At 40.4% G+C, this 27,543-nt stretch overlaps 3 protein-coding genes across 5 annotated transcripts in view; all 3 read right to left on the reverse strand.

Moving 5' to 3' along the window:
- Positions 1-476: 476 nt before the first annotated feature.
- On the reverse strand, positions 477-6,953 carry klhl8 (kelch-like family member 8). Its single transcript, XM_070924923.1, has 11 exons — positions 6,756-6,953; positions 6,399-6,460; positions 5,578-5,743; positions 5,053-5,373; positions 4,577-4,763; positions 4,116-4,259; positions 3,417-3,528; positions 2,603-2,771; positions 2,350-2,509; positions 1,499-1,700; positions 477-636 (listed from the first exon to the last, which is right to left on the reverse strand). Exons 1-11 carry the CDS (start codon positions 6,951-6,953, stop codon positions 513-515), a joined length of 1,845 nt encoding a protein of 614 aa, XP_070781024.1. The 3' UTR covers positions 477-512.
- A 4,021-nt stretch (positions 6,954-10,974) lies between these two features.
- sdad1 (SDA1 domain containing 1) lies at positions 10,975-17,137 on the reverse strand. 2 transcript variants are annotated; one of them, XM_070924537.1, is made up of 22 exons: positions 17,003-17,137; positions 16,769-16,873; positions 16,588-16,686; positions 16,332-16,442; positions 15,885-15,956; positions 15,662-15,762; positions 15,495-15,552; positions 15,319-15,393; positions 15,081-15,182; positions 14,919-14,988; positions 14,683-14,786; positions 13,916-13,973; positions 13,774-13,832; positions 13,593-13,669; positions 13,357-13,454; positions 13,171-13,247; positions 12,848-12,977; positions 12,625-12,716; positions 12,346-12,536; positions 12,139-12,223; positions 11,262-11,423; positions 10,975-11,168 (listed from the first exon to the last, which is right to left on the reverse strand). In XM_070924537.1, exons 1-22 carry the CDS (start codon positions 17,090-17,092, stop codon positions 11,121-11,123), a joined length of 2,064 nt encoding a protein of 687 aa, XP_070780638.1. In that variant the 5' UTR covers positions 17,093-17,137; the 3' UTR covers positions 10,975-11,120. The 2 variants fall into 2 exon arrangements, with proteins under 2 accessions (XP_070780638.1, XP_070780639.1); XM_070924538.1 differs by lacking the exon at positions 16,332-16,442.
- Positions 17,138-17,610: 473 nt separating this feature from the next.
- ptpn13 (protein tyrosine phosphatase non-receptor type 13) overlaps positions 17,611-27,543 on the reverse strand; it is a 42,924-nt gene continuing 32,991 nt past the window's right edge. For both annotated transcript variants that reach the window (XM_070924237.1, XM_070924236.1), the window contains 24 exons: positions 25,907-26,000; positions 25,717-25,802; positions 25,469-25,637; positions 24,989-25,203; positions 24,800-24,898; positions 24,327-24,709; positions 24,071-24,230; positions 23,761-23,916; positions 23,143-23,314; positions 22,782-22,992; positions 22,553-22,638; positions 22,390-22,451; positions 21,811-21,966; positions 21,457-21,622; positions 21,210-21,299; positions 20,977-21,083; positions 20,834-20,889; positions 20,654-20,751; positions 20,158-20,306; positions 19,987-20,077; positions 19,514-19,851; positions 19,204-19,419; positions 19,042-19,104; positions 17,611-18,926 (listed from right to left, as the gene is read on the reverse strand). In XM_070924237.1, coding sequence (XP_070780338.1) covers positions 18,849-18,926; positions 19,042-19,104; positions 19,204-19,419; positions 19,514-19,851; positions 19,987-20,077; positions 20,158-20,306; positions 20,654-20,751; positions 20,834-20,889; positions 20,977-21,083; positions 21,210-21,299; positions 21,457-21,622; positions 21,811-21,966; positions 22,390-22,451; positions 22,553-22,638; positions 22,782-22,992; positions 23,143-23,314; positions 23,761-23,916; positions 24,071-24,230; positions 24,327-24,709; positions 24,800-24,898; positions 24,989-25,203; positions 25,469-25,637; positions 25,717-25,802; positions 25,907-26,000 — 3,501 coding nt within the window. In that variant the 3' untranslated portion in view covers positions 17,611-18,848. The remainder of the gene's footprint in view (positions 18,927-19,041; positions 19,105-19,203; positions 19,420-19,513; positions 19,852-19,986; positions 20,078-20,157; positions 20,307-20,653; positions 20,752-20,833; positions 20,890-20,976; positions 21,084-21,209; positions 21,300-21,456; positions 21,623-21,810; positions 21,967-22,389; positions 22,452-22,552; positions 22,639-22,781; positions 22,993-23,142; positions 23,315-23,760; positions 23,917-24,070; positions 24,231-24,326; positions 24,710-24,799; positions 24,899-24,988; positions 25,204-25,468; positions 25,638-25,716; positions 25,803-25,906; positions 26,001-27,543) is intronic.

Raw genomic sequence — 27,543 nt, forward strand, 5'->3', positions numbered from 1 at the left:
GACTTTTGAAATGCTTTCATACTGGCTCACTACACAGTCCACGTTCATGATGTGCACAGTAGTACTTCTGAACCCAAACTCACCTTTCATTCTCAAGATGTCAGTATTAAATACAAGGCTCAGCTACTATTTTCCCTTTAAGAAAAAGTCAAAACTATGTCAAAGGCAGTCAAACTGAAGAAAATACAGTACAAAATACTACACTGATTGCAAGTAACACCAGCAGGAGTCAAGAAGAATGTCTTGGATGTGTCATTTTGTCAGAGAAGACTTCAGATTTGTCAGATGTGCACTTCAAGTCAGTAAAATCTCTATCACTGTGTGCAAACTGAACATCAGCCTAAATTGTGTTTCAGGCTGATGTTCAGACGGTGGCGACAGTAATGAACTTGCTGGGCGAAATCACTCCGTCACCGTCTGTGTGCTTCGTGTTGTGTGCTTGTGCAGTGATCAGATCTGATGATGATGACCCGGCAGTCAGTCACCTGGTAGTAAGTGGGTCTGGCGGGCGGTCACATGCAGTTGGCCACGTTGCTGGAGCCCTGGCCGACGTCCCTGATCTGGCTGACGTGAGACGAACAGACAGCCACTCCGGCTCCAGCACGGCAGTGAGACACTGAGCCCACCAGCTCCCACCTGAAGAGCAAACAGGAGAAGACGACATAGCAATAGGCCTCAACAATACGGCAGTATTTTCTGTAACTGCAGAATTAAAATGATTTCAATGGTTATTATTAAAGCATGTGACAGGTTGAGCCCTGCTTCAAAATCATGAGAGACCAGCAACACAACATAATTCAGATTTGAACTCTTGTGCAGTGTGCATATTGCAGAGTTTCTCTTAGTTGGTTGTATTTTATGTTTTTGTTTAGAACTGAGCGTTGTGTTGCCAAGTTGTTTGTGTCTCCTTACATTTCCTGCATTGGTCTCCTTCAGCCACTGTAATATCTAACAAGAACCGAATGCAAGGAGTTGTTAACCTAAGCACTTAATTTATTGGCAAAACAGAGACCCCTTGTACAGCTTAACACTGAACAAGTCCTCAAAAGGCCACATAAAATGATCAATGACCCCACACGTCTATCCTTGACTAGTTTAAGCTAAAGCCAGCAGAAATGCATGCACATAGCATGTATGTAAAAGAAATGGAAGGAAGTTTGGTTATATTTCAGAAGCAAGAAGACTTGCAGTAACATTTGCAGTACCAGAGTATTTTGCCTTGTGTATAGATTCATAAATGTGCTTTCATGGTGTTGGATACTGTTGGCCAGCTACGCTTTAGGCCCTGCCAAATCATATTTTGTATTTTTAGATTGTTCTTATGTATGTGAATGAGTTGTTTGTGTGTATTTGTGTTTGCAAACTTGCTTGCCTCAAATTGCCCCTTGGAACCACCTACAGTTTATCTTGATGGCTTCTCACCAGAGAAGGTTCCCACTATGAAAAAGGGCTATTAAATCATCCCAAATCACACAGTCCTCATTCATCTCCTCCTCACCTGTTCATTCGAGGCTCAAAAGCCTCCACTGTGTTCAGGTAGATGTTCCCATTGTGACCCCCGACCGCGAACACTCTTCCCATTACAGTGGCTACCCCGACTCCCCCACGGGGGGTGGTCAGCTCAGACACGTACTCCCAGCGGTGCATTCGCGGATCAAAGCGCTCCACAGAGCTCAGGGGTGAATTGTCATCAAAACCACCTTTAAGAAAGACAAGAGAGACAATTATTAAAGATCACAAGAAATGTAAGTTTTATGATTACCTCTGATGGTTTTGTGAAAAAACAGCTCAAAGGTCAAACAGGAAACGGGACACGTAACCTGGTAAACAATACGCTCAGGTGTAATGACTGCAAACAGTTGCTTTGAGTAGGATTATGCTGTTACTGATGGAGCAGACACAACACAAGAGGACTTTACGTATCCATACTAAACCACAGCTACTGACTAGGCAAAATGCCACAACAGAAGTTTTAATGAACCTTGAGTGACTCTTCAAATTCAAGTGGTGCAATAAAACTCTCATCCTGTAAATCAGTTACCAGACAGCTTTAAAAACATGAACTTTCGTCTTTCCTGATTCGCACATTTGTGTATAAAACTGTAGGGTGTGTATGTAGGAGACATGTGACCTGGAAGAAGAAGAAACACCAGCAAAAGAATGACAAACAGTGTCAATCGAAATCAATGTGATTTAAGTCACTGCAGTACAAGCAAATGTGACAAAATACATCCTGGAACTACTGTATATGGCTCCATCCAACAATATCTGGCTATCCAAGTGATCAGATCTGAACAGATGGATATTACAGGTGTTGGGAATCTATCTTAGTTTATTTATTCTACTCACCAACTACATAGAGGCAGCCATTGAGTTTGCTGACTCCATTTCCGGCCCGTCGCTGGCCCATCTCGCTGACCTCCATCCACTTGTTGAGGTGTGGGTTAAACCGCTCCACACTGGACAGAGATGCCACGCCATCGTTGCCTCCCACTGCGTACACGAAACTCTGGCAAGGAGAGGGTACGAAGCAGTGAAGTCCAGAGTAGACATCACATTTCAGCCACAATCAATTCCTCTTTCCTTTCCTCTACAGTCTTACCCCCAATGCCACAGATCCCACTCCTCCTCGGGGTGTGTTCATCGGAGCCACAGCGCTCCAACAGTCACTTTCGATGTCGTAGCGCTCCACATCGTTGAAGCAGGAGTTGTCATCCAGACCTCCAATAGCATAGATAGGACCACCAAGAGCTGCCAGAGCTATACCCCTCCTGAGAAACACATACATCCTTGCTCAAAGCCGTATTTCTGCAGTTTACCCAATACAGTGGATAGTAAATGGTACACAGGAAGAAATGCATGTTAAGGTATCAATCTGTCCTGTTCCTGAGCATGTAAAGGTATAAAGAAATTCTACAGGAAACAGGAAATAATTGAATCAAAATTTAGGATCAACAGTATCATCATTACATTCCCTATTTCAAATGACTTGGCCCAGCTTAGTGGTTTTGGCCCCCCAGACAATCCTACTGGCACGGGCAATTGTTGGTGAGCTCCACCGCCGCTCTGCATTGTGTGCTAACTTCTTCAACAGCAACAGTGGAGCAAGCAGTCAAATAGTGCCAGTTTTAAGATTTTAATTTAACAAGCATATGAATTATCCCCTATTGCATGTTGTGACAATGACGCTAAAAATTAGAGATTACATAAGAAGCTGGAGGTTGTAAAACGTCGGCTGCTTAATATTACTGCTACCCAGCATGACAAGTGTGTGATAAGCACAGGGTTAGGAAGGCCAACATGGAGAGGAAAAGCACCATTTTGTTTTTTATTCAGCCACCTTTGTGATAGCACACTCTCCCAGAATGTAAGCCAAAAGTCCTACTCATGTTCAGTGTAATGTTGGGTCTGTGTACCTCTTGGTGTTCATGGAGGCTTTCATCATCCACTTGTTGGTGAGGGGGTCAAACATCTCCATGTTGCCTAAGTGTTCGTTACCATCGTGGCCCCCAACAGCATAAACTTTGCCTAAGAAAACCAACATCAAACAGATATGAAGTTCAGTCTTTATGATCATGTGATCTGACAAGTGAGAACAAACAGTATGTTTTCAGTTGGTATGTTGTAAGGTATACTGAATTCACTTTGACATAAATCTGTAATATTTCATTTTTTTCCTAAATGATCTTAACAAAACTCAAATGTTAGGGTATTTAATTTGTAAAAATGTCTGCATAATGTACACTCAGTTGCCAGTTTATGTAAATAAAAAGAAGCATTATTATACAGAGTGTTTCTCTGTATAATGTTCAACAGCACTACTACTGCAGCCTCCCAAATACCATAAAATTGATTCAACACCTCTATTTCAACACAAACTGAACATTATAACCTTCATGAAAGTACACTTTATTGCAGGACTGTTGTATTAGACTGCATTAGTTCCAGCTAGGTGTACCTAATGAAAAAAATAAAATGGCATAAAGTGGCAACTGAGTGTACAATATATGTCATTAAGTTTCCGTGTGCTCTTCAATTTCTAAACTCAACTGCTCATCTTTCCATGCCACGTCTTTTACTTTCTGTACCGTTATTATATACATAACCCCTCTTACCTCCTACAGATATTACACCCACGTGACGCCGTCTGCTGTTCATTTCAGGGCCAAAGAACCAGCTGTTCTTCGTGATGGAGTAGCACTCGATGCTGCGAAATGGGTCACCGGAACCCCCCCGGCCACCCACACAGAACAAAACCCCTGAGAAAGTGGAAGAGGAAAGAACAAAATGTTGGCACAGCGAGAGAGCACACATCATACTTTCTGCCCACAGATGAAAGATGCAAATATGACTATATATAACTACATGACAAAGAAGTTATTACAGTTTTGGAAATGTGCTTATGTTATGAAGACGAGACTGTTACAACACATGAACACCCAGAAAGGCATTTGGTTTCATGAATGTAGCTGTGTATTTTACTTATGATGATAAGAAAAAGTGCTGAATGTTACTACAAGTGCCATAAAATCAGTGGTTACATGCTCAAAGCCAAACGCAGCCATATAAGTACTACCTGCAGTGTGTTTCCGGGGTATTGTGCGGACAGAGTACTCAAAGTCCAGCACCACTTTGTTGCTGAGGTGCAGGTGGTAGTTCCTGGCCTCGTCCATCAGATCGCGACAACTCAGGTTACCTTTGATCATCTCGTCCTTAGCTACTGTTCCAGTCAGGAACTCTACAGGCAGCAGGGGGAGGCGCACCTGAAGGAGACACCAGCATACACTTTTTATAGTGGTTGTAAAAGTGATTACATGAAGCTGTGAACATACTGTATATGTAACACTAATTTCACACACAGTTATGTATCTTAACCTTCAGGTAATCAGTAAAATAGGCCATAAAGTCTAACTTCACTAGAACACATACAGAGGTACTTACGAACACAAATATTAAACTTTTGGTGATATCAAATTCAGGAAGATGCAACATTTTATATCCGTCAGCTCAACCAAACCATACCCTTCTGATTGAAGCTATGCACTCTCTAACCTGAGACAGGATCTGGTCCAGCCAGGCCTCGTGGTGCTGTGGGTTTGCTTTCAGCCATTTCACTGCTGCATTGTACACCTGTGTCTCTGAGTGGATATTGAGCTCACTGGAGGACAATAATGTGCGTAAGTGCTGGGGAGACACGCATGTAAAGTCCTCACACTCCACTACCTCTGTGAAGTGTTCGCAGGCATAGCGGTCGGCCATGTCCATTAGGTCCACACGATTGTGGCTCTCAGCAAAGGTTCGAACTGCCAGGCAGTTGGTGGGATGAAAGTGGGCCTTCATGTACTCACAGCAGGCTCTCGCCACCAACTCCACCTAACAGAGTCAGGCAGTAATAAAGCAATTTTACAGATTTTCTCAATGTATCACATAATTGAATTCTGTTGTGTACAAATTGTCATAATATTATATAATTGCTACATAAGTGTCTGAGCATCACTACATTTTCAATGAAAATGCAGAGCCCACTCAGTTCTCGTAAAATAAGAACAACAAATGATTGTACTTGTGTTTCTTTACCTGAAGGATACAGGCAGCATAAAGCAGTGGCTGGACATTGTCCACAGTTAATGTGAGTTTGGAGGAGTAGGCAAAATGGACCAGGTCCTGGATGGCATCACCATCAAAGTCCTTGATCTCTATCAGTTCCTGCTTTGCCTCGGACATCTCTGACAGGAACATGGCCCTGAGGGAAGAAAGAGCAACTTAGACAAGAACAAGGTGAAACACCTTCCATAAAGCTTTGTGCTCGGCAAAAACGTTCAGATGTTTGCCCAGACGTTTTCAAGGGACTACTCCACTGGTGTCTGTTCCTGAAGTACGGAGAGTACATATACTTTCACCCCAACTCAAAATGTGTTAATACTTTACTTCGATTAGGGCAGTCACAATCATTCACTTTTATTTTACATTGAAATGACATGATGTTTTAAAGCAAATTGTCATCTTTTGTTATTTTATACTACTACTAAAGTCATTTTTTAAACAGCATGTGCTCAAACTATCATGCATTTTTTTCAGATGTTAATAAGTAAGAGGGAACACAGGGCCATGTTTCCATCTAAGCATCTTTATATAAATGATCCAAAACAAAAATGACAAAAAGTCTTTTTTTCATGACAACCTTGAGTTCAGGCTCAAGACAGTTTACAGACAGTTTCTTAATTTCTGTTTAGTCAGAACAAAAAGTGCATCTGACATGTAATATTTGGCTTTAAGAACACACAGCAACAGACTAACAGGTTCCACTAGTAAGCAAAAAACCCTCTCTGTCTGTGCTGTACAGAAAAACTGCTATTATAGGCCAAGTTCAAAAAATAAAACATACAAATTGAACATACCTGAAGTAAGGGATCACACAAGCCAGCACTAGCTTGTGACATGGTATCAACCTACTGCCAACCTACAAAAAGAGACAAACACAAAATACATGGCAACAAAGCACACCTTTATACAGTATAATAACTGCTCATTTAGTTCCACAGTGTGACTGTAGTCCATAGTTCAGATGGAATATTATGATTTTGGCAGCTATTTAGGGATTGAAAATCAAACAACCACACTCAACTCGACATCTGGATTAATTAGGCTCACATCCGTAAACTATTATTTATGAAATCACACCCTTTCATAAACAAAGATCAGTTGAGACATAAATACAAGACAAACAAATCTCTCTCTTTACTTGAGTGACCTACCTTCAGCGTGACGTCACAGAGCTCTCCTACTTCGTAGAAATGCCTGAGGGAGTTATGGAAGTCCTTCCAAGCCTCATGAGCCTCAAAGACAAAAGACCCATCAGGCTCACAGTCGGCTTTCGGGGCCCTGTTTCCAGGCCGCTTCTCCTTGGACTTCAGCTGCTTGGCATGGTCTGGCACCACATCCCCTGGTGCCATAGCTGGCTACAGGAAACAACACCTATAAGAGAGAAGAGATGAGTTTAACATTTGACACAAAGAGTTGCTTACAGAATGCAACTTGATCTTCTAAAGACAGTGGCAGGTAGGGATAGGTGATATGGACAAAAATAATACAGTAATTATCACAGCATTATTACCATATGGTAGATTACATTCATGTTCATCCCAGTGAACATTTTTTAGAAATAATGTTCAAAAGAATACATTCCCCCAAGTATTAGGATCTCACTTGCTAACAAACCGAACTGCAGTTATGATAAATGTAAGGAAAGATATTTTTGCCACTAGTGCTGAAGCAATAGTTAATTAATCAATAAAATCGACGAAAATTAATCAGCAGCAGTTGTGATATTCGATTCACCATTTCAGTCTTTTTATTTCAAGCAAAAATGACAATTATTCTCTGATTCCAGCATCTCAAATGTGAAGATTTGCTTCTTTTCACAGTTTTATAGAATTTATTTTTAATTAGTGTTTTAGACTGTTGATCACAAAAACAAGAAAACTGAAGACAGTTTGGGGAATTTGTGATTACCAGATTTGCCAGATGTTCTGACATTTTGTTGTCTAAACAAATAACTTAGGAACTGAAAAACATATATAAAAAAAATAATCATTAGTTGCAGCCCTGTTTGACCCAATACAACTGTATGGAGAGGCTGAATGAGTGTGATCCAATCCCTAGCGATAACACGCAGGTCACAGTCACCGAATGCATCATGTAAGAATAACCTCTGAAACGTCTGAAATAGAAATCGCAACTAAGATTCCGGCTGCAATTGAGGAAACAAAAGGGAAATTAGTGGTGGGGGGTATTGCCTGCCAGCTGAGCAAGTTTGGTCAGTATTCATCTCCTTTTCAGTGTCACTTCCCCTTTACTCATTTCAGCAGAGACTGGAGCCAAATGTGAAGAAAAACAAAAACAGGACAAGCACATTCCTCCAAGCTAACGTAGCTCACCACAAAGAAAATACTGTGCAATCAAACCCATAAAAATTCCTACCTATCGCTGAATCTGATGAAAATTCTCCACAGTTGATATGTCACAGAGAAACTGAGAGCAGACAGCCAGAGGGCAACGCTCCACCCACACCTTACAGATGATGCACTGTCTCTTTTAAACTATGTCTCTGACACTGAATAGACTCAGTGTATCGCCCCCTCATCACTAGTCCTCTCAGCTATAGGAGAAGAAACAAAAAGTCCCATCATATGCACTAGTGATCAAAGGCTCTCTCCACTTCTGTCCTACTTTGTAGGTTCGTGGATACTCTTCATCTTTTAAAACTGTAGGGGCTTTATCATATCCACTTTAATTCAAAGACAGATTCAGGATCAGTTGGAACACTTTCATGGCCTTAGGATGATAACATCACCACGTTGTATTATTTATGAGGAGTGAGATAGATAAATAATTTAACGACAGAGATGTATTGCACAACTACTCCACTCCACTGAGTACAAACTGGAAAACAATTTGTGCCAACAGAAACCTCTTTTTAAAATTCATACATATTTTTTCTATGCATCACTGTCCACCATACAAAAGGGACTCCCACTAAGCAACCAGCACACCACGTCAGGTACAAAAGGTGCACAGTAGACGGGTGTGCTCTCATGAGATCCTACTGTTGTCATGTCAAATTACTTCACCCACTCATCTATGAGCACGCAGCAGCTACACTAGCAGCCCGATGCTGTGCTTCCATGGTTTGTCCTTTGATCAGAGTATTATGGCAGAAGAGTTATTACCATACAGAAGAGCTTACTTCCTGCTCACTGAATTACTATATTTCCTTCAGCACCTTTAAAGAGATTGAGGGTGAGGCGGCTTGTAAAAAAAAGTGATAAATGTCAAGGAGTATAGAAGACTATTTGTTTTGCAGTCAGATGGAAGTATTTTACATTTTTCCATCTTTTGAACAATCATGTATTGTATTTCTTCTGATTACATGTTTATCGAATCACATAAGCAACTCAGAATTGTTTTGCACCTTTCTATACCTATTTAATAGATATTGCTTGCTGTCTGAAAGTAGTGTGTCTCGCACAAGTGTAATCCTACTGTGCTAATGTTACAGAATTTTTTTTTTACTAGGCTACATTTTCTTGGACATGCACAAAATATATAAGGTGACCCATGTTTATGTGACAAAGAGGCTTTAACAGCTACTCCTGGACAATATAATACAAAGAGGAGGCGTAAGGGATGCAAATAGTTAAGATACAAGCTGTATACTGCTAATTAACACCTAGCTAGCTGTTTAGTGTAAACGATAGCTAGCACCTGCAAATGTCATCTGAAGTTATGTTTTAAGTGTCCGTACTTTTTGGGTAAGATGCCCAAACATACTCATATGTATTGCAGCTAGATTACTATATAATATCGGGCACAACAGTTTACAAAAGCCAAAATAAAATCTGCAACATCAAACACAACCACACGTCAACAGTTTGTTGAGACGAGCTCTGGTTAAGGGGGTAACGTTATGGTTATGGTAGTTAATATTGCCGCATTCCGTGTTAATATTATATCTCTAACGTTACACCACATAATGGGTTCTCTCTCTGAAACCAGACAAAATATAAAGAGACGAACAAAGGACATGATAAAGCTATCCAGCGTAATTTCCGAGATTAACGTTAACGGTTAGCATGTTTGCTAACAGCAACTGGGAGACAGACTAGCATCAGTGCGAGAGCTAATGCTAGCTGGCAGGGAACGGAAAGGATTTAATCGGGAATTTAGCGAAAATACTAAACGTAGAATGGTACACATTGCTATAACACATCGGATGATCGTTGCGTTCAGTCAAAAATATTTAATTTAGGTACCTCATGTCGCAGCAAGAATTAAGATGCCGGCTTCATTGAGTGGAATGTTTGGTATTAGCACGTTTGTTATGATTCCAGGTGCTTCATGGGTATTGTAGTTTTTAAGCATAACCCGAATAACACCCGAATGAACAAAATAAAATGCTCGTTAAAAGTTCCCTATGCTATTTAAAAGCGACTAGTTTTAAGATAGTCACTTGTTTTGTTCAGTGTGACAGCTTGACACATCAAACGCAAGTGAAACACGCAGGAGTGCGTGCAGTAATGTTAAGAATAGTATGGGTAACCTACATTGTTATTGCTTCCCCAATCCGAAGGAAAAATAAATGATCAACTGACACCTGTTTCTTCTGTCTGAGATCTCTAAGAATGTCAATACCGAGTTGATTTACATCATGATTTAACTGCAACTTAAGTTTATTTGTTATGAAAACATCCCCACAAAGTATCGGTGCAGTTACAAAGTCTGTAAAAACATAGTTATGGCAGACAGACACATTAATAGTGCCTCGAAATAAGACCATACTTCAGATTGAGTTAATTTTGTATAATTTTGTCTTCTGTCTCACTGAACACAACTTCCAGTAAATAACAGACATGTTCAAAATAAGGCACTAAACTAGAGAGTAATGTGCAAACTAAGGAAATGTTAGACTGAAATGACGATTGTTATATAACTATATTGGCCAATTACACCTTTTCTGAAATTATACATTAACACCTTCACATCCTGATTTGAGCTCCACTTACTGTACATCAGTGCAGCATCTCTGCTGTACCTTCCAAACACCAAGCAGAAATATTTATACTCGAAAATGTGAATGAAATTCTCAAATCTAAAATAAAAAAAAAATAAAAAATATATATATATATATATATATATATATATAGCAAGATGTGTGCAAGATTTGGCACACAAACTGAATTTCTTAAGTTTAAAGGCAAATGCTGACACTTTCTGTCAGTGCCTGACACCATTTATGTTTAACGTTTTGTTAATACTTCAAATTACAGAGATGCGTCATTGTGACCAATGGGAGGCCATTTATCAGCTGGAAGGAATCAGTCAGCTGCAGCATAAACAGACCTAAACATAACAATGACACCTGAACCCATACAGAAACCTGCACACAAGTATCAAAGATTGTTTATTTCAGAACAGAGTAAATGTATGCAGTTCATCCACTGAGAATAATACATTAATAAACTGACCAGGTTTTACAGGCTACTTGAAGGATGTACAATATTAATCAAAGATCAGGTTTGTGATGGCCATCCGATGGCTATATAATATTATGTCCATGTGTCCTACTTGTGCTGCTTCTTCTTTTTCAGGAGTGCATCCCGTAGAGCGAGCTGGATAAGCAAAGCAAAATATATTCAATGAAATCAATTTATCCACAGTCAAATACAGGAGTGATATGTATTTATCTTCCAGGTGTGGCCTACCTGTTTCTCTCTGAAGGAGCGTTTGCCTTTGGTTCTGACATTCTGACTGTGCCTCATCATCATGAAGTTCTTCGTCTTCCTCTTCTCCCTGTTGCTGGTGCTGGCGTGTGGGTTCAGCTTGGTCCGCTTCCTCACAAAATCCTTCCGGTCGGTTCGTCCGGCCTAGAAAGTCAAACATATCATTAGAGCCAAAATTATTAGTCGAATTATTGATTGATAGAAAATGAATTATTATTTTAATGATCAAAAATGCTTGTTCAAGCTTCTCAAATGTGATTATTTGCTGGTTTTCTTAGTCTTCAACTATAGTAAAATGGATCTCCATGGATTTCGGACTGTTAGACAAAACAAGCAATATGAATAGGCAGAGAATCATCTCTGTCTGTCTGCTTGTCTGCTTGTCTGCTTGTCTGCCTGTCTGTCTGCCTGTGTCTGTCTGTCTCTCTCTCTCTCTCTCTCTCTCTCTCTCTCTCTCCAACCCAACCGGTCAAAGCAGATGACCGCCCACCTAGAGTCTGGTTCTGCTCGAGGTTTCTGCCTCTTAAAAGGAGGTTTTTCCTTGCCACTGTCACCAAAGTGCTTGCTCATGGTGGGAACTGTTGGGTCTCTGTAATAACATTATAAAGAGTCGGTCTAGACCTGCTCTATTTGTAAAGTGTCATGAGATGACTTTTGTTGTGATTTGGCGCTATATAAAATATATTAAATTGAATTGAATATGTCATATGGGCTTTAGAGAAAATAATAATTGAGAAAATGATCTGCAGGCTAATAGATAATGGAAATAATTGTTAGTTGCAGCCCTACACATTTTTACACAAACTGCCGTAACTGTAAGAACAGTTCAAATCACCCTACAGTTAGCTTAAGGTTTTACCAGTGCTGTTGCCAGGCGCGTCTCCTTGTCTGCTTTTGGTTTCTTGTGAAGTTTCTCAATATTCCTCAAGGTCAGCAGCTCCCCTCTGAAAGAATTGGAAAACAAAACATACAAAAACCACAATATGATCATTTATCTTTATCAACAAACTTAACATCATGTAAATGATACAATACTTTAAGCTTCAGGTTCAAATAGCTTTCCAACCTTCCGTCACCCTCGTCGTCACTGTCCACGGCTTTCCTCTTCTGGCTCTTGCCCGGCACAGCGTTGACCTCCTTGGCCATCTGGACCAGGCGGATCTTCTTGAAGTCATCTTGAGTGAGGAGCCTGCTGCCGCTGACCGCCGCTGCTTTGGCTTTTCTTTCCTCAACCGGTATACTCTGAAGCTTCTCCGCCTTCCACAAACACAGATGGCTCTTACTTTACAAACAACACATAATTAACCATCAGCAATTTAATGAGCTATGCAACTTTTGCACTCACCACTTCTCCTGTGTCTTCATCGGACGAGTGGTGAACGTCCACCCACTCCCCGTCTTCATCGTCATCACTAACACTGGCACTCTCCCAGCCATCTGTTGTACAATATGAAAAATACGCACATTAGACGTCTGACATCTCTATCAAAGTGCTGTATGAGACTGGATTCTGTTTAACAGCCACTGTAATCCAATCCTGTGGATTCAATAAGACAATAGCTGCTCACCTTCGTCCTCCTCTCCCTCTTTGTTCCCCTCTTCCACCTCCAGGACTTCAGCCCCTGGGATATAGTCTTTAGCCTCGAGCTCTCCATAGTCTTTGATCTTGGCCTCTACTGACGCCTCTGTGGGTCTCCCCTGGACCACAGTACCAATAATTCACATTTTAATATACATAGGAATGTAGTGCTTTGTCAGTATTATATTTTTGGATCTATTGCCACCACTCTTTATTTGTGCATCTGTAACTACAACATAATTTATTAGAACATCTCTCTAGATCAAACAATCATGCAAGACCATGTACAAAAAAAAAAAAACTTTAGCTCACCCTGTCCCTCTTGTGCAGCATCTGTGGATTGAGACTCCTGAACAGCTGGATCAGTCCTCTGGCAGACATCATCACATCTGAGAACAAATACAGACAAAAACATACATGCGAACTTCCTTTAATTAGTGCATTTCAGAACTGTGACAAAAGTACAGTGGCAAGAAAACCAGTCTGACAGTCACTCACTCTTGTCTTTGTGGGTCTTGTACTGGGCCAGGTCCTGCAACAGGTCTTCAGTGATGGCGAGTGGACAGCGGGCTGCCACTTCCTTGATGGCATTGATACTTGAATACAAAAAGGGGTTTACTTTACTACAAAACAGTAAGGTAGTAGTCAGCATGGTCGTTACATTTGCATTCACATTTTAATCTATACAAACTTTGGATAACTGAAGCCAGAAAGTAGACAAGGTTGCTACTTACCCCACAGTCATAACCTCCCCAGAGTTTCTGTCTGTCACAAAGTTGTTGGCGATGGTCATGATTACAGGTTCGATGATCTGCACAAGTGGGAATGTACGAAAAGTGCTGCACTGAGAATCCCTACAGTATGTTAAGTCCACGTGTGTTGACTAACAGAATAAATCTGTAGATCATAACATACCTCTGGTGGGACAAGTTGATGGGAAGCCTGGGCAGCAGACAGGAGAATCTTTGTCACATCTGGAAAGACAACAGTTTGTTTAAAATGTCTCATTCACAGAAGTCAAAAGACTGTCATTTACTTCATTGTGAGCTATTTTTACCTCTTTGATGGGGCTGTAGAAACCTCTGGACGAAGGGATAAAAATTGAAGAGGAAGAGCTGGAAAAGAACAGAAGAGTATTATACCAACTATAAATCTTACTCATACCTCTTTTATGCTTATAATAAATATATACAGTCAGAACAATTACAATGTTGTAATGAAAAATATTAAATAAATAAATAAAAGCTTATTCTGCACTTTAGCCGTCATTATTGATGCTCGCACATCAACATCTGGTGGAAATGTAAATAAAGCTAAACAACAGGTGTCATTCCATCTCTGCTGACATGTTACCACTTTTTAACTTCATATGGAAAATTTGGCAGTAAACAGTTGCCTATTTGCACATCCAGCGAATACAAATCAACATTAGCATTAATTAGTCTTATTTCTGGCCACCTGATGAATGCAATTTCAAAATTCACTTCTTGAGGGAAATATCTGGCTCTTTAGCTGCTAAATGCTTCACTATGTATCAATATCAATATTTATTATAGCCACTTTAAATAACTTTAATTTAATTAAATATAGCCAATTTCACAAGACCACAGGCTTAACAACAATTATTTAAACACTGTGCTGCATAAACGCAACAACAACTCATATTAGGAGCAACCTACTGCATTGGTCTTTGAAGATGTTAACCTATCCTGGATAAGATGCTTTATAGAGTCACAAATATTCGTGAGGACCAGTTCTAAGTCAACTACCAACCATGCCAAAAAAGGTGTGCACAAACTAGCTGATGAGAGCCACATCACTTACCTCATGGATTCCAACCAGTCTGGATATGAGCTCCATCAACATGATCTTCACCTCGAAGCGCTCTTTAGAGTCTTCCAACTGCTTCAAGAGTTTCTCAGCGAAGTCTTAACAAAAAAAGATATCTGATGGTTTAGAGTGCTGTACACTGTAGTACAAATAACCTTTGTCATTTGACTAGATTATTTGTGCTGCAGTTGTTGTTGTTGTGGTGTTGTGGAGAAGACAGGTGAACTTACCTTGAGGATCGTGAATTAGGTGAATAGCAGAGAAATTGAACACTTCTGCTTTCCTCTTTTTCTTGTGTTTCTGCCCAAAGAGTTAAAACAATGAGCTCTATTCATTTGATCACAAATGTAACAATGTGAGTCATGCCTCTGTAGTAAATACAACAGTGGTACCTTGAGGACTTTCATTGCCTTTTCCAGCTTCTTCTTGTTTTTGGTGGTTTTCTTGCCGGTGGAGTATCTCACCTTCAGGTCTCTGACTGATGGTCCCTCCGTCTGAAAAGATAAAAAACAGCACAACACTTCTAAACCACATTTGTACATCTTACATGTGCATTAATAAATAAAAGCACTCCCTTCTAGACTGAGAAAAGTATCTCCTCTCCAGCTACTTTATATCTTTGGTACTTGCCTCTGAATCTGAATCACTCTCGTTCTTCTCATCGTCATCTTTGCCCAGAAAGAATTTAAGACCCGCAACAAGGATCTAAACAAGACGAGAGACAGGTGAGGATGTGCAGTGCTGCCACGTATGCAATATAATAAGCAAGGCACTGCTTTCAATGAGAAAAACCTTTAAAACCTTACCTTTGTCACCTTGGAGAAGCACGCTGTTGTAATGACATTAACGGTTTTGGCATCATTCCTGTCACAAGCAAAAATCAGGTTAAAGCAGTGAAAAATGACAATAAGTTCTTGTGGAGTAAGAGTTCTACACGATCTTATTTCAAGTCCAGTGTACAAATTAAACCCACCATATGTTCCTTTTGTATAGCTCCATCATTACGTCTAAAGAGATCTTTGCTGCTATGGGATTGCTGTCTCTCAGCATGGTGTACATGAAGTTCTGTAACGTCTGAAACACACAACATTATAAAACACAGATAGTGAGCGGTGCCTGTTTTAAGCTGCTGTATCACACAATATTACACACAGTCATACACAAAGTGTGTAACACATGCGAGTATTTGTACTTACTGTGTTAACCTTGTTGTTTTTGTGCTTAGAATTGATGTTTTTGATATCTGCGACAATGTGCGTGTACAGTGTCTGTGGAGAGAGAAAAGCAAATGTTTACTCCTGACAAGGGAACAACAAAAGAGCATGACATGAGAACGTCAACAATTTAACCTTTTAATATGAATACAGAAACATACATAATACCAGAAAAGCAAGTCCATTGGTCAGTTATAGAGTCAGCTTGGTACAATAAAGATTTTACAGATAAATTGTACAAATTCAGCCCCTACCTCGAACTACTACCACTGGGTTCCTTTATTGCTTATCACTTAAGTAATAAAACACTAAAAACACCGTCACAATGCAAAATCTACACAAATATTTCATGCCAAAACTTAAATACTATCCAATGAAGGAACAGAGAATGCTTCTGCTGTAGATATACGAGGGGCTGAGTGCTCTCACCTTTCGGAGAAGTTTGTCGTGACATCGCAGCAGCTCGAAGAAGAGCTCCAGGAGGCCAGTGGGGTCGATAAGATCTTTGTTCCTCAGAAGAATCAGCGCTTTGCAGAAGGTCTGACAAAGACAGGAAACACACAAAAACATGTCAATGTTAATAGACAAGTCATTTGCATAAATATTACCAAACTCATGTGTTGCAAGTGATCAATTACTTAATATGGATAAGAAAAGAAGCTCCTGTGCAGACAGATATTCTCACCATTCTGAGGTCTGACTCTAGGACTGTGTGGTGACTCATTAATAACTCAGACAGTTCTTGTGGAAAGGTGGACAGGTGCTGCAGGTAGCAGTGACCAACCTGGAGGACAAGAAGAACTGTAACTACACATCGTATAGAAGATATCACATATTAGAGATCAGAAACACACACAGTGCGGCACCTGAGCAAGAAACATGACAAGATCTGCCAGCTCCTTGTTCGGCTTGTCAGGTTGCAGTTTGAAGATCTGTACATTGGACTGGTAGTGTCGGTACTGCTGCTGAAACTGTTGACACACAAGAGCAACCACTAGCGATTCATTATTGCAGTATATTGGCAGTTCTCGTATGCTTAGACTCACAAACAACAACAGGTCTACTAGCTAATAACTTTAGCAATATTGGCTAACACTTACCTCCTCTACGTATGACTGCGGATCTCTTTTTATGAGATTCTGCAGTTGTGGCAAATTGTTTGGCAGTTTGTTGTTGTGACGCCCGGACATGGTTTCAGATGGTTTCGCGAGTGTGTTGAGAAAAAATAAAGAAAAACAGCAGATGTTACAAGGCAAGCGTGGCAAATGTGTAGGCTGCCATTTAATTTGCAGCGAAATGTGTAAACGTCACATCCGGTCATGTCGTAGTCACTTCCGCTATGATTAAAGGAGACGTGTTTTCTTCTTTCTTCTCTGCTGTAATGCTTGTGCGTTTAAAATATCTAAAAATCACAACGTTACAGTTATTTACCTTTTTGTATACTTCTACCGTTATATATTCACCCTTCGTCCACGTTACATTGGACCCAGGACTCGTGTTGTGAAGCGAGAAGCTAGCATGCTAACGCTAGCCTGCTTTTCTGGTCACTGTTATATTATGGTAAAAGTCAGAGTCAGTCAAAATTATTTTGACTTGTAGAAGCTTTTCCTTCATGGTGAATTGTGTAGGATTTGCACATCACTGTAATCCCGTGGCAGTGTCTCGAATAGCAAACCAGGCCTACAAAGAAAAATGGCTATCCAACACATTGAGCAATATGAGCTTTATTTTGTTTAAATGGGCAACTGAACAGCTGTTTCCAGAATTGTTTTACAGTGACATGATAATGAATTTTGGCACCACATGGTGGTGAAACTGGTATAAAACCACCTATCTGTGCAGCAACGCCTCCTGCTTTCTGCTACAGTATTTGTACAGTTACATTGTTCCATCAGATAGATCAGGGGTGTGCATTCATTCAGGGCAATTATGTTTAATGACTACATACAGGGAGAAGACAGTGACATGAGCATCTGTAAAATAAGCATTCCAATGCAAAAGCCAGGCAGAAAGTACAGTATGATGGTCTAATCTTTGACTGTCAAGGAAATGAAAGTACAGCTCCAAAAGCACTTCCCAGACAGCCTCCACAACATTAAGCGATATTGTGCAGTAACTTATGTAGTGTCTATGAAGTAGTTTTCAAGTCAACCCTTATACAGGTGCATAAGTTGTAGCTTCTCTTCCTCAGACTTTCAGTGGTTTTGTTAGTCAGCAAGCTTGGAAACGCTGTATTAGGTTAATATTTCAATAAATGGAGTTTGGAAGGCGATGGCAACCTTTTTACACAGCATGAATGATAACAAGTTTTCAAAAGTATGCTAAAATGCGATATGCACTAAAATGACAATAGACAAGGAAAATATTTGATTCTTATTTAAAAAACAAACAAACTTCCCTCTACATAACATTTAAAATGTATCCAGTTTAATTTTCAGGAGATGAATATGTACACTTTTAATTTCATCATTTACCTCAGGCAGTGAGCAATTACTGTATAATAGATTTACAAAGCAAATACTGACATAGTATTCTGTCAAGGCATGTTCCAGCATCAAAATAGGATTCAAAATACACAAGTACAATTTTGTTCCACATAAAATACGAAATCATTGATCACTTTCATAATTATTTTAGAATATCCAAGAATCTGGAGGAAAAAAAAAAGTGTTCTCTTGTAAGTGACAATAAGAAATACAATCAGCAGTTCTCATAAATGCATTGAAAGGGAGTAGCAGCCAAAGAGAGAGAACTCAAAAAGCAAACATAAAAATATAGACTTCTTTAAAAGGATTTACTCTCAAGGAACTGAATATTTTAAAAGGCATTTTAAAAACATGTAGTGTAATTTGGCAATTTCTGCCTGTGTCAGCTCTCCTCCGTTTGTGTTTTGCTCTTGTGAAACAAGTCACCCAGCGTCTACATGACGGTGATATGTGGTTTCTACTATCCTGAGATGTTTTCCTCTGCTTGAAGGCATCTGAGGACATAGAGGATCACTTGATAGCAGAAAATATATTGGTCCTGTAAAAAATTAAAAAGGGGAAAAAGTGTGAACAAAAGGTGAACCAAGGAGGTGTAGAATCAAAACAGTTAAGAGTTAAACTACTTAATACTAAAAGCAAACATTAAAACTCACCTCTGTCTGGACCATTCCCTGTCTCTGAAGTCTCATGTTCCTTACAACATCTGAAATATCAAACTACAAAATGTTTTTTATTAGATTGTGATCATACTAAACAAAAATAATAGAAATAAATAAGCTTCCTTTTAAATAATACATAAGACAAATAATACTTACATCAGCATCTTTACTGATGAGACCCAGAACCACGTCTATACAGATGAGGGTCCCTGATCGGCCAATGCCTGCACTGCAGTGTGTGATAATAGGCCCTGATCGATGAACGTGCCTCATATAGGAAATGAATGTGAGCAGCTGCTCGGGTTGTGAGGGCGTGCCGTGGTCCGGCCACCCCGTGTAGTTCAGATGAGTTACACGCTGTATTTCGTTGGTCTGAGGAGGGAGAAACTTTCGTTAATGTGTCTATTAACACATACAAAAGTTTAAATTATGAGAAAATGAGCATGAAATCCTGATATAAACTAACCTGGACATCTTTGACCTCAATGAGGCGGATGACAAAGTTGTCGAGATATTGGTCTTTGATCAGCGTGATCTGTAACCTGTCGTCCACCATCTCTGCTGTCCTCGGTGTGTCTGGCCAGTACCGCTGACATTTCACTTTCCCTCCCTCTACTTCCTGGGTCATCATTGCGATCACATTCGACTTCTGCTCCCAGACCATTTGCCAAAAGTCGCCCAGAGTGGTGGGTAAGGGACCCTGACATGCAATGTACATGTAGTTCTCATCCTTCACTGGCATCTTGATGAAGTTGGCATTGATGTAGCCCCCGTCTTTACCCAGTACAACTCGAGTTGTGTCAACTAGAAGAGATGCGTACATTTCAAATTATGTCCAACATTTCAAGTATCCAACATTGGATTTACTGACATTTATTGAGCTTTCAAATTTCCTGTTATGATACACTGTACAAGAAACACATTTGTGACTGTTCTTACAGGGAACAATATTCTTGTAGCGATTCTTCTTCTTGTTCTCCTTCGTTTGACCTATTAAACAGTCGTCTAGTGGCTGGAGATTCTGAAGATTCTGCCAGGAAGGAAAACAGATGTTCATAAAAATGAATTGCAATTAATTCATGGGCATTGAAATTCAAAGTGGATTCTTACTTCAAACTCCTGCAGTGGGACTTTCTGCTCCAGTAGCCCCCTCATCATGCGGACCACAGTGTTGAGCTTGGGTCCTGTGTACTGGCCATCAGGGACCACTTTGACGAGGGGCAAAGAGGTCAGCTCATCCTCTGTGATGATTGGCCCGTCTGGGGGGAAAACAGAATGAAGGAATAAAACAGATAAAGCAGAAAGTTATGTCCCAACAACTTTTTGTCAGTTAAGATGCTGCATAGAAAATGGGAAATCTGAAATTGAACACACACCTGACCCTATGAAAGAAAAGACGAACTGGCCTGTATAGAATAACATTTCCGTGACATACTACGTCCTCTTTATTTAGACTTTATCCTCACTGCTCTCACTAACTAATTAAATGTTGAATTCTAGATCTTATTTCCTCATCTCAATTGGCAATGTCCCTATCACGTCATTTAACTTGCCTTGAAGAATGAACATTTTTAAAGTCAAATTTCAAATCTAAAGTCGGTCTTACCATTTTTTGATTTGGAGTTCATGTTTTCAATAGGCAGTTCATCACTTCCCCATGTGATTTCATCTTCCTCTGGCTGTCCAGCACTCATTTGCAGATAGCTGTTGATTCGAAAACATAAACAGTGAGCTGTGAATATAGTCACAGTCCTCATTGTTACAGGTGTAGATCCAAAAATCTTACTTTTCATTCCTTGGATCGTCAACACTCTCCTCTTGCCATTCCACTTTCCGCGAACTCTGTTGTGGAAGAATCATAAACAAAAATCAGATATAACCAGCACATAGTTTCAATGTTTCATCAAGTCTGATGGATTCGATTTGTACCTCAGGGGAGTCTTCAGGTAAAGAAGAGCCATCACAGTCTGTGTCCTCTGAAAGCTCTGCGCTGTGCTCCGTCTCTCTTTTCTGTTCTAGTGGACCATCTTCATAATCTGTGAAACATGGAAATGTAGTCTAGTTTGTGAGGTTTACAATGTTATTATTTGATTTACAAATTAATTAATTCAACACTGTTCTACTGAGAGTTTCAGTACATTTTCTAGCCTGCATGTTGTTACCTATTGGTGGTATGAGAGGGAAGCCGCCATATTTCAGCTCATCATGGAGAGTACGCAGCTTAGTCTTCGCTCCACTGTCCTCACTCAGATCTGAAAGCAACATGAAGGAGGGTTGTGTGCAGAGAGAACTAATACTAATAGTCACAATTCCATTCCATCTTTGTAAATGATTACAACAGGAAAAAGCATCAGACAAAACCTTTCTAAAAACACACAGAAATCCCAAGTTTTGGATCACCGCTTGTACCTGTGTTTCCATTGCACTTGTCAGAGTTGATGGGCAGATAGGCCAGGTATGTATTTGGGTTCTGGTCTGGCGGTCTGGACACTATAAGATGTACCAGGCCTTTAGCTTTACGGATGGTGGTGACAGCTTTGGTGTGGGACACGCCTGTCATTAGTTCTTCATTCACCTGCAAGAAAAAGACAAACATAATTTATACCCTCAAGAGAACATCCAGAGAAGTGGGGGAAGAGATCAGCAGTTAAAGGCATTTGGGGGAAATTTGAACACTAAATGAACAATATGCATTAAATCTTCTTCTCATTTATTAATGTTAATATTAATTATTCTGAGCAGCAAATGTCAAACATCACTCACTTTCAGCAGCCTGTCTCCTACTTGCAGTTTGCCTGAGGACTCTGCTATTCCTGCTGGTGTGATGGACTTGACAAAGATCCCCCTTTCTCCTCCAATCACAGAGAAACCCAGACCTCCCGAGTACGGCTTCTCCAGATCCAGCTTTATGATCTCCTCCTGCATATTCAACAAAGTAGACAACAACTAGTGAGGTGACTATTAACAAGGCAAAGCCGATGAAGTAATGAATGCTATCAAAAGTAAGCTTCATCAGAATCAGAATCAGAAATACTTTATTGATTCCCGGGGGAAAATTATACAGCACTGGTGCTCCCATTCAAGAGTAGAAAGTAGCATAAATTTAGAAATAAGAGTATGTACAAAAATATAAAAAATAAGAAATATAAAAAATAAAAAATATACACATTTACAATATTTAAGTGAAAAATAGAAGTAAAAAATATATACAAAAACTAATATATGTGTGTATATATATATATATATATATGTGTGTATGTATTGCTCTCTTCATGGCAACAGTCAAGCTTTTGATAATAGTGACCACAGTATTACTAAATATATATATATTTCTTAACTTACCTCTAACGGACAAAGTGCTGCAAGACACTCTTTATCTCTTGGATCTTCTTCTTTAAGAAACCCTTAAACAGAAAACAATGTTGTAATTATATGGAAAATAATAAACACAATCATTCACACAATGACATTTTCACAGGTGACACCTTTAAGATTTGAAACATACCATTCATGCTGGATGAAATGTTGAGGCTAATGTTGTTGTTAAGAAAAGAGACACTTTTCTGCCCAGGAGAAACAGGCTTTCCATCCCTTTAAACCAGAGAAAAAAGAAAAATAAAGTTACTGAAAGTATGCCACATACAGTATATTGAGCTAAAAATAACCTTTTGTAATACTGTCTAGGTCAAAAAGCATATTTCATATAGACTACATATCATTCTTTGTTAGACTACCTTGTGGCCTTGAGGGTGAGGTCATCGAGGGAGAGCTCCAACAGTCTGGTGCTCTCACTCAGAGTCAGGTCCTGGGTGGGAGCACCGTTGATGTAGTGGATTAAATCAAGTGGTCTCAAGTTGCCCTCCTCAAAGGCCATTGAACCTGGCAGTATGTCTTTCACAAATAAGACACCGTATACACTGTCACTGCCACCATCCAGTACCAAACCTGGTGATATAACAAGGAGTAAAATAATTTAGACTTGAAGTACCTATTTTTGATGCAACATCTGGGAAAGCTATGCATAGCGGATATACAGTGCTTGAATTTCAGATGTGCCAGGGGTGTTTTATCTTGTTAATGAGGGCTGTTTCTTACCAAGTGGTTTTTGGCTGCCCTTAAAACAAATGTCAGGCAGCAGGTGGGCTTCTATGGGGGGCTTGGGAGCCTCCAGGACCCTCCCTACCGCCAAGTCAACTACACGGGGGGCAGCACGCACAAGATCAACCACCTCGGTGTGGCCCATATTGCTCACATCTGTGTTGTTGACCTGGAGATAGAAAATAAAAGATTTATACATTATGGATAAAATGAAAGCAGGTGAATAGCTTATCTTACCACAAAGATTGGAAGCAAGGGGAAACAGCTAACCTGGCTCTGTCCGAAGTAAAAAAAATAAATCTGCCTAAATTTATTTATTGGATAGTGAAGAATGACAGGAAATGCGTGAGAGAGACAGAGGGGGGAAGACAGAGCCAGACTAGCTGTTTCGATCTGCCTCCTGTCTTTTTGCAAAGCTAAACTAAGCTAGGTTAATTAGCTCCTGGCTCTGGCTCCATAGCTCATGTACTGACATGAGAGAACTATTTTTGAGAGTTTGAAACCATCTCTTTGGGTAGTATTAATATACCAATTACATAGGCTGAAACAAACTGTAGGCTGCGACAAGAGTAAGGGACTATTATTAGGCATTAGGGAATAGGGATTAATTCGTACCATAATCATTCGGTCGCCGGGCCTGAGCCTTCCATCTCCTTTCGCTGGATCCTGGACGATGTCATGGATGTAACATCCATGATCATTACCTTTGGTGAGGGTGAAGCCCAGGCTGCCTTTTTCTGACTTCACCAAGGAGACCTTTAGCTCTACTTCCTGACAACAGAGATGAATCTCAGTTACAGGAATGACCCTAGATCTGAATAAATCTTTAGAATTTAGTTCCACATTTTAGTGGAACCCCTTCATGAGTCAGACCTCGAAAATCACAGATTTTCTGTCTCAAGAGCTTCCCTTCCTTAGTCCTTACCGGGACAAATTCCTCCATGTCCTGTGCATTGCCGGACACGGTGAGGTTTAAGGGCAGAGGCAGTGGAGGAGGCAGGGGATCTGGGCTTGGGGCAGTTGGGGAGGACACCATAGGCCGTGGGGATGACTGCAGATCAGCTGTCACGGGGGATGAAGGACACCTGTCCAAACAACCACAAAGACAAAAATATATGAGATATCAGAGAACATAAATGAATGCAGATGATATGACCATTATGTTAACATTGATCAGGTACCTCTTGCTGAGGTCCTGTCTAGTCATTGACAGGTCTGGGGAGTAGAAGGCCGAGTGGGTGGTGTCGTCCAGCTGACCAATGCTATCGTAGCGTCCCAGTCCCAGGTTGCTGCTGGGGGTGTGGTAGACACTCCGCTCCCAAGTCTGCCTGCTATGCTCCACAGTGCTCGGGCTGAAGGCTTCTTCCACCTCCTCATCCCCATCAGTGCTGTCGCTGTAGCTGTTGTGTCGGCCGGGGGTTTTGAGCAGCAGCCTCTCCAGGGCCTCCTCCACCGTGCCATGACTCCTCTTGCCTTGTGTACCTGGAGGAGAGGCTGTCCTGTCGAAGCTCAGGCTGGACTCTGCCTGGGTCACCGGCTCCTTTCGGGGTGATGGCATGGGCGTCTGTGAAGAAATAAGTAAAGGTTTCCAACAATTTCTGGCACTTGAAATGTCCACATAGCTGTTAGGGAGAAAAAATATTTACTGACTCACCAAAGTTGAAGTGTCCATTTCAGGAAGAACCCCAGGTTCAGGTCTACAGAGGAGCAAAGTCACCTCCTGTCCTGTTCCTCGCAGGGCTGATATCACCTCCTATGTGAATGAATGGGAGGACACGCATATAAATTATATTTTCAAACTTGATTTCCTTTCACATCAAGATCACCTAGATATCCTACTTACATGTTGCGAGAGTCCTTTGAGGGAGGTTTGATTGACCCGCAGGATGATGTCGCCCACGTTGATGCGACCGCTCTCTGCAGCTGGTTGGCCAGGAAACAGCTTTTTAACCCGCACCATGCTGGACCCGTGGGATTCGTCAGGGATGTTCTCCTCTCGACTAAAACTGAAGCCCAGACCTGACGTGTTCTTCAACAGGCACACGTCAAACGCATTATCTGTGGGGATAAAGATAGGTAAAGTCAACTGTACACTCTTTACTTGCCAGTATGTGATGTGTGAATGTGAGCTAAATGTCTAGATGTGTTAGCCCTCTGATACACTAGTAGCAACCTGTCCAGGGTGTACCCTGTAAGAGTAGAGTAGGGTAAGAGGAGTTTAGATAGTTGATGGATGAGAAGACTGAGAAAATTGATTGACACATTAGGGTGTACCAAAATGGGTTACCTTTAAGTTTTGGTTATTTGGTTGTTGTCGCCTCACCTTGTGTAACAAAGCTGTACTCTGGTTTTTCTTTGAGCTCAAGTTGCTGCTCTTTATTCTTGGTCTGGTCTGTGTCACTATCAGCACATGGTGGAGTGTACTGGGGTGTGAGGGGAGCATGGACACTGTCTGCAGGCGGATGACCCTTCTCCAGCAACAAGTGCACAGTCTGAGGGAGAAAAGGATTTACTTAGTGTGTTAGTGGCCAGCTTGTCAGCAGGGTGCTCATGGCAAATGTCAACCCTCACCTGCCCAGTGTCTCTGAGAGCCTCTACCGCTTGCTGATGAGTGGCTCCCTCCAGAGTTTTTCCATTGACTGCCACCACACGATCACCTGAGCATAGGACAGACACGAACACTCTGTTTGTTTTATTCAGTTTATAATCAAGTCTGTCTGTTTTACGTCATTATTTGTAACATCGTCATTCAGGCCGTTACCTTTCTGTATCCTTCCATCGAGCTCAGCAGCTCCTTTCGGTATGATGGCTTTGACGTAGATGCCTCCATGTCGAACAGTTGTGTTGACTCCCCCCTAAGAAATGAACACACCTCTTAGTCTCATCAGCCAGAGAGAAAATAGTTCATTATGTATTTTCTGTGGGGGTTGATGGAAGGTGTGGAGGTTTTTTTTTTTCCATTTCAAGTGTATAAGTGTAATTGTTAAATGATAAATGCTTCGTCTTTACTGTGGGTTCTGAAATATAATTTTGGTACATTGTGTAAATGTACTATTATTACAAAGAAAATATCATATCAACCAAACTTCACAGGACAAGTATTTGAAAGCCATTTCCAGTTTCCCTGAAGTTAATACTGTAGTTTGTTAACATATATGTTTTGTCGTCTGAGGACCTGAGCATAGATCAGGTTTTTGTTGATTCCTGTGTGAACAGCATGCAATAATTGGATCAGTTTTAGGCCATTGCCATTTCTGACACACCTTGGGTGGTTTAAAAATGTCAGTAGCTGCTTCATGCCTACATGCCCAAATTCAGCAGAAGGAAATCAATGACTTTTCTTTCCTCGTCTCCCACTCACTCTGACTATCTCATCTCTGTCGGTGGACAAGATTGTATCACTCAAGTGTTAGTCATGTTTGAGCCATTAAGTCACTTTAGTCTAAGATTTTTTTAGAGTAGTTAATCTCTTCCTCAACCGTTCATGCTTAGAATAACTTTGTAATGACACTAGTTTTCAAAAATGTCACTGTCAGTACAGCACACCTCAGATGCCATGAACGATGACGCTCCCTTTTTGCCAAACATTTGACAATCAATATGGTTGTGTCCCAATAATGTCCTTCAAATTTAAAATATGCTTTGGTTGAATTTTTTAAATAATTCCTAAAGAAGATTAGACAAAGCTTTGTATCATATCACAATTGTGAATTAGTTGAAAATGAAAAAAATCCTCCACGGTGATGTTATTGACAACATTACAAAGATAATCAGAGACTGTGAATTTTCTACTCAGTGCCCATTTGGTTTATGATAGTCTTGATAATGGGTTTATTGTTAAGGTGAATTTCATGGTTATTTCAATGTTTGTATTACTACTACAACACAACACTCACTCAGTTATTATTCTAAACACCAATATTTGACAGCAATCCTGGTCTGAAGACACACAGTCAAGTGATATTATTGAGAGTTATTCTGCTGAAGGAGTAAATTAATCCATGCCAATCAATAAGGTGTTCAAAATCCCTCAGAGATAAATGATATTAGTGGCACTCCAGTGAGTCACTCTAGAGTCAGCAGCAAACATGTAGGAAACCATAAGAAAGCTCATTAACCAGTCCTGTTTAAACTGTTTATGCTCCGAACTGTCAAGGTACTAAATATACTGTCCAGACAAAAACAAATCCTTATTGATCAAAAAAATAAATAAAAAGGTAGCATGCAAAAAGAATAAGGTGGACAATATTCCCACAAGAGCTTCCAGATCTGACAACATTCAGCGTTAAAGCAAACCAAACCAAGCAACATATAAACACATGGACAACAGTGACAGGATGAGGGGGGGAAAGGGGGCAAAACAAAGAGACGATGAAAACCTTGCCGAACAGTACCGTG

This window comes from Enoplosus armatus, chromosome 18 (genome assembly GCF_043641665.1).
Source record: "Enoplosus armatus isolate fEnoArm2 chromosome 18, fEnoArm2.hap1, whole genome shotgun sequence".
Lineage (NCBI taxonomy): Eukaryota > Metazoa > Chordata > Actinopteri > Centrarchiformes > Enoplosidae > Enoplosus > Enoplosus armatus.